At 41.3% G+C, this 13,181-nt stretch overlaps 1 protein-coding gene across 1 annotated transcript; it reads left to right on the top strand.

Annotated features, from left to right (window-relative positions):
- Positions 1-739: 739 nt before the first annotated feature.
- On the top strand, positions 740-13,029 carry AMACR (alpha-methylacyl-CoA racemase). The gene is made up of 5 exons (XM_079995039.1): positions 740-1,267; positions 2,934-3,077; positions 4,395-4,555; positions 7,965-8,151; positions 11,533-13,029. The coding sequence occupies exons 1-5, from the start codon at positions 1,018-1,020 to the stop codon at positions 11,940-11,942; spliced, it is 1,152 nt and encodes a 383-aa protein (XP_079851165.1). The 5' UTR covers positions 740-1,017; the 3' UTR covers positions 11,943-13,029.
- Positions 13,030-13,181: the final 152 nt, after the last annotated feature.

Here is a 13,181-nt window from a genome sequence, read left to right on the forward strand (position 1 = left end):
CACTTTAGCTAATGGAGCCTCCTGCTGCTGCGCCGCCAGAGCACGATTTCTGTTCTCATCCTGAAGCAAAGTTCTTAACCCGAGGTACTATTTCTGGGTTAGCAGAGTCTGTAACCTGAAGCGTCTGTAACCTCAGTCCAGTATATCTGAAGGAGCATCTCCACCCTCATTGTTCTACCTGGATACTGAGGTCCAGCTCTGAGGGCCTTCTGGCCGTTCTCTCACTGTGAGAAGCTAAGTTACAGGGAAGGAAGCAGAGGGCCTTCTCGGTAGTGGCGCCCGCCCTGTGGAACGCCCTCCCACCAGATGTCAAAGAGGAAAATTACCACCAAACTTTTAGAAGACATCTAAAGGCAGCCCTGTTTAGGGAAGCTTTTAACGTTTGATGTATTGCAGTATTTTAATATTTTTTTGGAAGCCGCCCAGAGTGGCTGGGGAAGCCCAGCCAGATGGGCGGGGTATAAATAACAAATTATTATTATTATTATTACCTGAAGCGTATGTAACCCGAGGTACCACTGTATAGCTTTACTTCTATCCAGGCTTAATTGGTTTTTAGTGAAGTTTCCCCACCTTACGTTTTTAGCTGTTCTTGTTTTTCTGTGAAAGCCATTTTGAGGGGAAAAGGTGTAGCAATAATAAGGCCTAGCTTATTATTATTATTATTATTATTATTATTATTATTATTATCCATGGGGCTTTCCTCTTAATGGTACACACAGGGCAATGCCTTTCAATCACGCTCACTTCTTTAGTGCCATGGACCGGGCCCTACTGAAAACACGTTGACTCTGACAGGAATCCCCACTGAGCTGAACGGGGCTTGCTTCTTGGCAAGGCCGCCGCCGCGCAGGATCGTATCCTCGGCTTGCTGCAGGCACCGGCCGGATTAACCTTCGGAGCCGCCGCCGGGAGCTCAGCCCTCCGGAGGGCGAGGAGGAGGAGGCGCCAAATGCGACTCGGCTGGGGGCCTGAGCAGAGGGAGAGGCAGGCTGCCTGCCTCCTTTTCTCTCGGCCATGGCGCTGCGCGGAGTGAGGGTGCTGGAAATGGCGGGCCTGGCGCCGGCGCCTCTCTGCGGCCTCATCCTGGCCGACTTCGGGGCGGAGGTGGTGCGGGTGGACCGCTCTCCCCGCGCGGCCGTGTCGTCCGACGTGCAGGGCCGCGGCAAGCGCTCCCTGGCGCTCGACCTCAAGCAGCCCCGGGGCGCCGAGACGCTGAGGCGGCTCTGCCAGAAGGCGGATGTGCTCATCGAGCCCTTCAGACCAGGTGCCGAACCGCTTGTGGGGCGCGAAGGGCCAGTGGGGAAATGGGGGGGGGGGGGGTGTTGGTGTCTCCCCTCGCAGTAGGGCGAAGGCTGTGGGGCGGGAGGCAGTTGCCGCTTCGTAGTAGGACGTGAAGTGTTGGTAGCGAGGTGGGGATGAGGCAGCCTCATGAGGGTGCACCCCAAAAACTGGGTGGGCGCGGGTTGGACTCCATCTCCCAGCCGCCCCAGCTAAGCGTGGCCGACGCTCAAGGATTCTGGGAGTTGTAGTCCAGCGACCTTCTGGCGGGGCCGCAGTTAACTCTTGCTTGTCGTAGGGGGGGAAAGGGCAAGCGGAGGTATTTTTGTCCTGACAGCTATTCGCAAATAGTTGTTGCCTTTTGCCGCTTCCCGCCCCCCTCACACACATCCCCGCCTTCAGTTTGTGTGGCGACGCTTCTCTGCCTTCCCACGGCAAAATTTCATACGCACCCCCTAAATGTAGGTGTTTATCGATATGGCTTGTAGATAAAAAAACAACAACAAGCAGACAGAATAAATAGCTGTGTAAAGTGCGAGATGGGCATTTTTGTACCTGTTTGCAATTCAATACGTGGAAGGTAGTTTTTTTAAAAAAATAAACCCATGAAAAAAGAATGTGCGCTTTTTTAAAAAAAGTAGCAGCTCAAGTTAATTTTATTATCTGCGCCCACAGTTTGGATTTGAGATTCAGCTGCAGGATGTGTGTGGTTTTGCTCACAGGAGCAGTGTAATACTTAGCACAGACACATTTGAACAATCACAAGCAACTACTTTCACAAATGGAAAATGTCATGGTGCATTTTCCTTCCTCCCACCCCCCATTCACAGAGGTGAATCTTCTGTGTTTGTGTTTCAGGTGTTAATTAAATACTGCATTTTTATCTGCACTGACACGGGTTGCTCACTGGAGTAGAGCAGAGCTGGCCCACCCATAATGCAAGGTGAGGTGACTACCTCAGGTGGCAGGATCCAAGGGGCAGTGGATCCCAATGTAGATCTTTATCCCCCACTTGTTCCTGATGTAGACTCACCTCTTCTACCCTGGTGGGGAGGAGGCACCATTCCCCAAAATTCCCATTTTCCCAAAAATTTTAAAACACAAACTAGCCATACAGAATATTCCATTAAAGAGAGATCAGAAAATGGAACAGGCTACTCAAAAATTATCATGTAACAATTCTGCCTTCGTATTCAATATGTGTATTGACGAGAACCTGCTCGCCATCAGTAATAATCAGCCTCACACAAAGATGGGTTGAAGAAATCTGACTGCTCCAGGAGCTGCTGCAGCCAAACATTTATTGTGTGTAGCCACAAAGATACAAATACCAAGAAAGCAACTTTTCCCTCAGCCGGCAGATAAGGACAATGCCATGCCATCACACCAGGCCACGTAGTCGATCAGGCTATGCTACGTGGACCAATCATCGGGACAGCATGAGCTGTCCACGCGTTATTCATGCTCCAAGCGATGCCTTCTGCTATGGAATCACCTTGCAATAATAAACTTTCGCCCATGCTCTTATGTACAAACAACCATTTTCCCACAGTGTATACCTTCACACTCTGTATAATACTATTTATACATTCACATATGTTGATCTGCTTATTATTTTAAGTAGAGTTGACTTATTTTATCTTCTTCTTCAGGTGTCATGGAAAAACTTGGTCTTGGCCCAGATATCGTCCTCCAGGACAATCCCAAACTCATCTATGCTAGGCTGACGGGATTTGGACAGTTAGGAAAATATGCCAAGTTGGCAGGTCATGATATCAACTACTTGGCTGTGTCAGGTACATTTTGTGACTTACCGGTAATTTCTTTTTTAAAAAACAGCAATCTTATATTAAATAATAATTAACTTGAAATAGATTTGTGGTTAATATAGTTAGCATTAATTAGGAGGCTGTAGGGTACAAATTTTGTTGCTCGGTCCCTGCTCCTGCCAACCTAACAGTTCGAAAGCACGTCAAAGTGCAAGTAGATAAATAGGTACCGCTCCGACGGGAAGGTAAACGGCGTTTCCGTGCGCTGCTCTGGTTCGCCAGAAGCGGCTTAGTCATGCTGGCCACATGACCTGGAAACTGTACGCTGGCTCCCTCGGCCAATAAAGTGAGATGAGCACCGCAACCCCAGAGTCGGCCACGACTGGACCTAATGGTCAGGGGTCCCTTTACCCTTTACCTAGGGTACAAATGGGTGGTTGGGGTACAAATAAAATTATTATTATGCAGACGTGCCTGGTTGTAATTCATTAATGTTCATTTTTTTGCATTTGGTCAATCATTTATTTTTATTTGGATAGTAAACCAAGGCTACAGTTCAACATCAGCCTTTAGGGTGTTTTACTTTTGTTTTGCTGGGAAGAGCATACCTATAGACTATGCTGCAGAGTCCAACTGTTTTGAGATTCACAGTAATTTCTGTGCATGTTTACTTGTGATACTTTTATAATGTGATACTTGTGATACTTAGATATTTCTTTGAAATAATAAGTGGTATATAAATTACCTAAATTAATAAATGAAAGAAATGGTTGTTAACTCTTCCTGACCTAAGATGGTTTGGGCTCCAATCCACACTTACCTGGGAATATATCCTATTGAACACAGGGGACTTATTCCCAAGTAAACTTTCATTGGATTGCACTGCTGAACAGCAATGGTATATTTCAGTAGATTATGTGAAATATAGTAATAATGCTATCATGGAAATAATATTATTTACTGAAAAAATACTTGAAACTTATTGATTACAAAGCAAACCATAGTTATTTATCAATCAGAGAAAATGTTTCTATATTAGGAATTCCTCAGTGGGTATTTCAATGCAAAGGACTTAGTTATAATTCCCACCTCTTTTCAATGAAAGGCTTATACAGGTGTTTGTTGCTAAAAACCATCTTGAAGACCTGGCAAGCATTTTCCCCAGATGTCTCTTTGCAAAGCCTCCACCCCAGTACAATGCATTCAACAGCTTAAGAACATAATTGGAGATTGTTAGAAAATTGATGACTATACATATCTGTGTTTAGAAGACATTCATATGGCTCTCATAACTGGGGAAACTGATTTCATTATTATTTTGTGTATATCTATTATTGTATATAGGTGTTTTGTCAAAACTTGGCAGAAAAGATGAAAATCCTTATGCTCCTATCAATCTTCTGGCTGATTTTGCTGGTGGCGGTGTTATGTGTGCAATGGGCATCATTATGGCACTCTATGAACGTACAAAATCCGGCAAAGGGCAAGTCATTGATGCAAGTATGGTAAGCTGAAGAAAACAAAACAAGTTACAGACTGTTAAAGATAGGGCATGTGGAACTGTATGTACTTTAAGACCAGCACATCAGTCCACAAAACCCTTTTTTGATCCAGTTCTTATTGCTCTGTTGTGTGTATGATTTGCACCCCCTTTGAACACAGCCGTCAGATTCTCTGGGTGAGATAAGCAGACCCAGATCAGCTGGATATGGGGATTTCCTTTGTTAAATCTAGCTAATTACTTGGTTATCTCTTCTCTTGATTTATCGTTGCATCAAATTATTTTAGCATCAGATTACCGTAATTCATATTTATTCAACAGCTGGGTCTCTGCTCATGCTTTCATTACAGGTACTTCTGTAGGTAACATAGCTACAATAGTGTGCTGTGGATAGAAGCTAGCAGTTCTAATTCCATCTGAAATGCTCTTTCTGGCACTTGCTCAACATTAATCTTTGTTTGCTAATTTCTCAATGGGGCAAAGGGCATGGAAGCTTCCACAACTGTAGAAATAGTGAATAATCCCAGGTGCTGATGTTTGTATCTTCTTTAACACATTATCATATTGCATATATTTTGGCAGCTACAAACATTTCTACGATACGATATCTTTATTGTCATTGTCCCTTGCGGAACAATGAAATTGTATCTAAGCAAGCTGCCCTGCCATTAGATATGTGATCCTGAGGAGTTTGGATTTTATATTATTTGTATTGTTGATCTTTCTTTTCTTTTGGTTTATTGCTGTATGCAGCTTTAGACAAGAATTACCCAGAACAGCAGCCTTAAAATGTTTTACATTAAATAATAAATAAACACATTATATTATATAGCTGTGGCTGGATATATGGGGCTCAGCCCTATAATTCACGCAGATGTTTTCAAGGTAGAGGAGGAAAAGAAGTAATGAGAAGAATGGCAGGCATGTTCATCCATGAACAGAGTTGGTCAATAATTATCCAAAACACATTTTTAAAATTGGAACTACAGTGGACCCTCCGGATACAAACTTAATTTGTTCCCGGGGGTCCGTCTGCACCCCAGAAATTACGTAAATAGAGGCATGCTTCTGTCCACACGCATGGCGCGATTGAGCGCTTCTGCCCTTGTGCGCACAACGAAACCCGGAAGTATACACTTCTGGGTTTGCCGTGGCCGTAAGCTGAAGATTCCGTATCCAGAGGGATATATAAGTAGACGTATGACTGTACAATAATTTAATTTCAAATATTTTACATATTAAAAAGAAAAAGTACATTGTAATGTACTTGTGTGGGTGGGGAGGGGGGAATTGAAACTATGAAGTTATTAATGAATTTCAGGATCAGAAATGTGTTTGTGAGCAACTCTGGACTGGTTGGAATGTCGGATCTGCATAAGATGATCATCAGGCATCCTTGACAAGATTATATAACCTCTAGCAGTTCACCTCCCACATGCTTACGACATTCTTATTGGCTAAGGAAGGCTGTTGAACATACAATGAGCAGGAGGGGGGAGAGGGGAAAGGAAGAGCAGATGATCCTGTTTTGCAACTTTGCTATTTCAAAAAATCCCTACTCTCACCATCTTGTATTTCTGTGCTACATCGCTATGTTTTTTTGGGTAGAAATAGAGGTGTATTTTTAGCTATCAGGGTTCCACTTGCTTCATCCACATGGTGAGAGTAAGTCACAGAATCATAGAATTGGGAGGGGTTCTTAGGGTCATCTAATCCAACGCCCTGCAATGAAAGAATATCAACTAAAGCATCCGTGATAGATCCACCCAAAAATTCAAGTGAAGGAGAGTCCACCACCTTCTAAGGAAGTTTGTTCTACTGTTGAACAGCTCTTACGACCAGAAAGTTCTTCCTGATGTTTAGTCAGAATCTTCTTTCTATTAACTTGAATCCATTGGTTTGGGTCCTACCCTCCATACTGCAGAGCTTTCCAAACTGTGTGCCGGGACACGTTAGAGTGTCGGCTGCAGTGTGTAGGTGTGTCACGCAAACACTCCCTGTGCTCCTCCCGAGGCTGGAAAGGGGTTAGTTTAACCTCCAGTTTGCTAGTAAAACTGAATTCCTGTGTCACAAAATGCTGTATGTCTAAAAAGTGTGTTACCAACATGAAAAGTTTGGAAAGCTCTGTTCCAGAGCAATAGAAAACAAGCTTGCTTCCTCTTCCACGTGACAGCCCTTTAGATTTTTGAAGTTGCCTATCATATCCCCTCTCAGTCTCCTCTTTAAACATACCCAACTCCCTCAACCATTCCTCATAAGTTGGAACACATTGTGATCCTTTAATAGATGTCCTGTTTGACCGACAACTGAGTCTGAATCTTACTGGCTGTCCAGCCTGAACCCACACTAGGGAAGTTTGGGTAGTGATGATAAAGCTTCTGGTTCCAGATGATGCTGTAGATTGTAGACCATCCAAGGCATTTTAAGAACTGGGAGAATGAAACAGGTAGCACAGAATATTCACAGGCATTCTGCTTTGAAGGAAATAAGACATCACTTCGTGTCTGTAACATAAACTTGGGCTGATTTTATTTTCTTTATTTGTAAATAGCAAAACTGGACCAAATCAGCTGAAAGATAAAAACAATAAATGTACTGCTAATTGCAAAACAATATAATGTTAAAACGAGCAAATTGTTAAACAATTAAAAAACCAATCAAAGCTAATCTGGAAAAAACCTCAAATAATTCCTTAAATCAGGGCTATGGAACCTTTTTGGGTTAGTGGACCAAATCATCTGGCCCCACCCCATAAACCAAATCTGATACATGAATGGGACTACCCTCTTGTTGAAGTTCCTTGTGTAGTGCTTCCCAAGCACCGGACAGCTGGTTGTTGGGCGCCTGGGAACTGTAGTGCAAGGGGCTGTCCCAGCCCTGTGCTCAGCAAAGCTCCAAGAACAAGACTCAGCTTTTGAAAATGTTTATTTTAAAATGTAAAATTGGAAAGTTAATAAAAATGGGGCGTGGGGGGGGGGGGAGAGACTCTGCTTTCTGCAGTTATAAACTACAGGGTTGGGAAACTTGTGGCTTTGCCAGTGTTGCTGGACTCAAATTCCCACCACACCTAGCCAGCATGGCCAACAGTCAGGAATGATGAGAGTTGTGGGCCAACCACTCCCAGAGGACCACAGGTTCCTCACCCCATCCCTGCATTGAAGCATTTGCCAAGGCCAAGGATTTAGTGACATCCAAAGTAGGAAACATAATTTTGGACTATCTAGCAAGACTAGAATTAATATTACCAAACAGTGGGCAGCAATGTAAAAACTAATGAGAGGTGTTTTGGTTTTTTGTCAGCTTAGGGTGTTATTACCTAAGTCAGAATACCTAGCAGAAAAATATTTTCACTCTTACTAATATTTTTCCCCACAAAACGTTAAAATATTTTTTAATTTTTTTTTGTCTTCAAGGTAGAAGGCACAGCATACCTGAGCTCTTTTCTGTGGAAATCACAGAGCATTGGCCTTTGGAACAGATCTCGTGGGGAGAACCTCCTGGACAGTGGTGCCCCTTTTTATGAAACCTATAAGACTAAAGATGGGAAATTCATGGCTGTTGGTGCTCTTGAACCACAATTCTATAAGCAGTTCATCAGTGGTAAGTTAATCTACAAGTGGTGTGTTTTTAAAGGAGGAAGGGAGGAAGTTTTGGGGTGCCATCTGTTTTGAGCAAATATTCAAAAATTAGTAGTACTGTAGCATTTAAAGATGCAAAGTAATTTGAAGATTTATCTCCATTGTCTGTACAACAAATATTCCCATTTTACAGATGGAAGAACCAAGTGCTATAGCCAATGAAGTAGCTCTGTTAACACAAGGATTTCTGTTTGTGCATCATATCTTTGCCTCCATCTCTTCTCCCTGTGTGCCTCCACACCCTCCCCAAATCTGCTCCGGAGAGTTGGAGGGAAATCCAGCATAGATTTTGGGGTTGGTGAAGTGATAGGAGAGGGAGGGCAAGTTCCATTGTGCAGCCAGAATTCCTTGTGCTAATGGAACTACTTGGGGCTTGAAAGACTTAAGATTTCCCAAAGGCCACCTAGTGAATTTATTGCAGCGCTGTTAGTTCAGCTTCAAGCCCTAGAATGTTTTTTTTTTAATCTGTTGAACTACTTTGGTTAAGTTTCTAGTTTTTCAGGTGAGAGCTTTATCTAGCTTTATTTCATCAGTGATTAACCTATTTGTTGCATCAGATCAGCAAATGTTCAACCGTCCTGCAAAACCAGATTTGCTGACAGAGCAAAATGACAAGTCATTTGCTACATTGTGCGCACAGAGAATATTTGCTAATGGGTACAGTGAAGTTCTCAATTGGTTTCTATCTACATAAAAGTCTAAGCTTTTTTTTGTGAGTTTACAAGGATTGGCAGCTGAGCAGAGAATATGGACTGGGAGAAGCCCAATACACCAAACTGAAATGAGTTCATCTGCATGCACCCTCCTCTGGAAGGAAACAATACCAGATTTCTACTAGAGTACGCAGTCAGAGTGACTCAGTTTGAGGATTTCTATTACAGATATTAATATCCAGCGCACCGTACCATAAAGATGAAAAATGCTCTTAAAAGGAAACAATGTAGATCTAATGCAAGTTCCATCTGTCACAAATTGGCATTGAGTCTTACTAAAATACACATTTAGATCTGGGGCTAGCATTACTCCAGGATGTTTGCTTTCATAACGAAAACTGATAGTTTACATCAGTATTCCAGCGTCTGGTGCCCCATTTCCTTTCTCTCCCAAATCTGATGCTAAATTGGAATGCTTGGTCACCCCATCTCATTTGTCTTGTCCCTTTGACACTCAACTTTCATTCATCATTCCTTTTATCATGGAACTGTTTTGTATTTTTAGTCTTGAATGAGGCTGCTGTTCCTTTTAGTAACTGGGTATATTACTCAGTATAGTAGGCATAGGACAAACTTTTCTAATAATTGTTTTAATCTGAAGCCAAGAGACTTGGCATAGCACAATATTTTCCTTTGTCATATTTTTGGATTGTACGGAAGTGTTGAAATCTTTAAATAAATATGAAGTTGCTGCTGTCTACAAGTTGAAGGCAAGGGTGGGAAGAGACATGATCACTAATATTTGATTTACTTACTTAAAATGTTATGTCTCACCTTTCCATTGAAAAAAACATTTCCAATGTGGTATCAAATCAGTATAAAAGCATAGTAACATAACAATGCAATCATGGCGCCAATAAAACAATAGCTGCTGAAGATTACATAGTCAATAACTGCATAATGGGGTAATCATATTCATATAGCTTCATGTAGGGCATGTTATCTTATTTAAATCTAATAAAATGAATTTAGAACATTAAAGCTCTCAACTTTAATATCCACATATAAAAAACTAGTTCCTTGGGTTTCAGTTATTTCCTGGGCTATAATATATATCCATGGATATCATTTCCTGTTAACGGCTTGTTTTCTGTTCAGTAAAGCAGTAAAATTGAATGGTATGGAAATGTACCCTGAAGTTTTATTATAGACTAGGTTCCTTTTCCTTCCAGAGACCCCATACTTGCTGTAGGAGGACAGCTGTGCAAAACCCATAGCACACCCTTCTATTAACAATATGGATTGTTGCAACACCAAGCCTGAAAAATAAGAACCAATAGGGCATGTTTGAAATTTGCACAGAGGCAAAAGCCAAAGTTTGAAGCCCAATAAGTGCCTGTTTTCTCTAACCCTCTTCTCTTGCTGCTATAGTTCTCTCTCTGTCATATATATCTTTTAGCTATTGTTGTGTTCTCATTTCAGTAAGGGAAAATTCAGAATAGAATCCTAATGAATTCTCTTCTTGGGGATATTTTTAAAAAATACTGCTGCTGATTTGATACAGCTACTGTAAAACATTTCCTGTACTCTTCCAACTAGTTATGTTTGAGATAAAGAACTCCTAGGTGAAATCTGCACACATATAAAAATTGCTGTGAATATGCTTTTTTAAAAAAAATTTTGAAAAATGCATTGAATTTTGCATAGCTCGCTGTTGCCATCTAATGTCATATTTGTATATTGCACTTTACAACACATTTTAAATGTTTTATTTGCAGCCGCATAACTGAGTCCCTAAATTGATTTGTTAACACGTTCCAAGGGTTGAATTGGAGTACGAAGGTTAAAAGAAAGTCAACAAACACTGCCAAGTTAGGGTCTCTTGCTTTGCCTTTTATCCTTGGATATAGTAATATGTGTAGAATAGAGTAAGTTGCTTTCTGCTGAGTCAAATCAAAGGCCCATCTAGCTTAGCCTATTCTGTCTTGCCTGTTCTTTCTGGTAGCAGCTCTCTACAGTCTCTAGGACAGGTCTTCCCAATCTTTTCCTACCTGATCCTTTTTAATGGAGTTGCTGAGTAATGAACCTAGGACCTTCTGTGTGCAGAGCAGCAGCTACATCTCTAAATAAGTGATCACACAGACAGTATCAGAATTCTTGTGGCATAAGCATTCATTGGCCAGTAAGATTTATCTACTGTATCATCTTGAAGCTAGTAACATTAAATTTGGCCTACAAGCATTCATGACACAATTAATGAATTCATTTCTAAGATGCCGCAAGGCTCTCTGTTTCTGCTGCTATAGACTCTCACGGTTACACTTTTGAAAAAGCAGAGCTCATTTCTGGTGGATATATCTGCAGTTTCCCAGAGGAACACTGTGATATGTGGATGAACCAAGATGTTCAGGTAGACTGGCTGAAACAACCTAGTGTTCCTTCTCTGGTTTGAGATGCACTGTCAAGATAATGGTTGCTTAAGTAAGTTTGTGCATTGGCTCAACCCTGGGGATATGCATGTTTAACTGTAAACATGAGGTGTGTAGCTATAACCTGTTTTAGACATATCCTGTAGCCATCTCTTTAACCTTTGGCCTTTATACTGTTCCTGGTTGTTAGTAATAAATACAACTTTTGGCAAATCTCTGGGAATTAAATTGACCCATTTTATTTTATTTTTATCTCTTCAGGTCTGGGGCTAGATGATTCTAATCTCCCTGGTCAGATGAGTTTCTCTGACTGGCCTGCAATGAAGAACACGTTTGCAGATTTATTTTCAAAGAAGACCCAAGCAGAATGGTGTGAAATCTTTGATGACGTGGATGCTTGTGTGACACCAGTCTTGGCTTTTGATGCTGCTGCCTCACATCCACACAATAAAGAACGTGGTTCTTTTCTTAAAAATGACCAGGAGGAGATAAGTCCTCGACCGGCTCCACTTCTTTCTCGGACCCCAGCTACTCCTTCTTCCAAAAGGGATCCGTTTATAGGAGAGCACACTGAAGATATCCTCCTGGACTATGGCTTTTCCAAGGAAGAAATTTCACAGCTCCATTCTCTTAAAGTAATTGAATTCAATAAGCCAAAATCCAACTTATAGTAACTTCACAAATCAAAAGAGTCCCACACACTGGCAGGTTATATTTTTATCCCAATTTGTACAGTATTCTTAGCAGGGAGACATGTTTCAAATTATCCTTTTCATTTTCTTTTCAAGAGGATGCTTTGAACGATAGTGAAATTCACAGTATCATGCAGCTAGCTAGACTTGGAAGAAGCTCGTTTCCTCCCTTCCTGCCAATGCCCCTTGAGAGCCATACATGTAAGCTGTGAGAAATGAAGCACTAGCCAGAAAAGATGTACACTGATCCATGTGGATCTTCATGCAGTGCTGGCACTGAGAATCACACTATTGCAAATAAAGGATCTGCTTGTCCCAGTGTCCTGCAAAGTGGGGGGGGGGGGCTAATGTTGGTCTGTGTATTGGTCGCATGAAGAAATTATTAATGCCAAGTCGAGGCAGATTTTCCAGCTGTGTAAAGAATAAATAAAAACAGAACTGTGCTTCCTTAAAAATTACACCCTGAAAGTATTTTCAGAACTGCCTTAAAGGTTTTTACTCACACTGCAGGGATTAAAAATCTCCATTGCTTTCTTCAGTAAGCTTATTCCAGAAAGCAGGTACTGTGATTTTCAAAACAATGTGCCTGTGGAGTAGAGGAAAAAGAGGACATTATTCTCGCCGTACAAGAGAGCCTTGGGTGTTTAAGGGATGTGGGCATTCATCAGTTTTTACCTCCTCGAGATTTTATGCTTACATAGAATGACAAATGAAGCACACAAAAAGTAACTTCCTTTATGTTAGCATTTGCTATAAGAATATGATTGAATTGTAATGTCGTTAAGTAATTTTATTATTTTAATTAATGATGCAAGGGAAGGATTGTAGTTATGCTAATCTGGTTTTACCTCTTTGATTTTGCGTTTGCAATTTGTTGAGTCATTTTGTTGTGGTTGAATGCCAAAAAAAGCATATTAAAATTAATTGAATGTTCTGTAAGTTAACTATCAGGATGTTGCAATCCTTTAGTCTCTTTTTAATATACTGTAATTATCTAAAGACAAGTGCTTTTCATAACATGTGCAAATGCCTTTTCTTACAAATAAAAATGTAAAATTAATCCCCAGCAAGGAAACTGGATTTTATTATTATTTCAGAATATGAAATGCTTGCATCTAAAGCTTGACCATTATTTCAGAAGAATTCCAAGGGTGATATCCCAGGTAAGTCATACTTGGAGTTACTTAAGTCATTTGGCTTCATTTGGTCCACACTGAC

The sequence above is a fragment of the Podarcis cretensis genome (assembly GCF_951804945.1).
Source record: "Podarcis cretensis genome assembly, chromosome: 11".
NCBI classification, from domain to species: domain Eukaryota; kingdom Metazoa; phylum Chordata; class Lepidosauria; order Squamata; family Lacertidae; genus Podarcis; species Podarcis cretensis.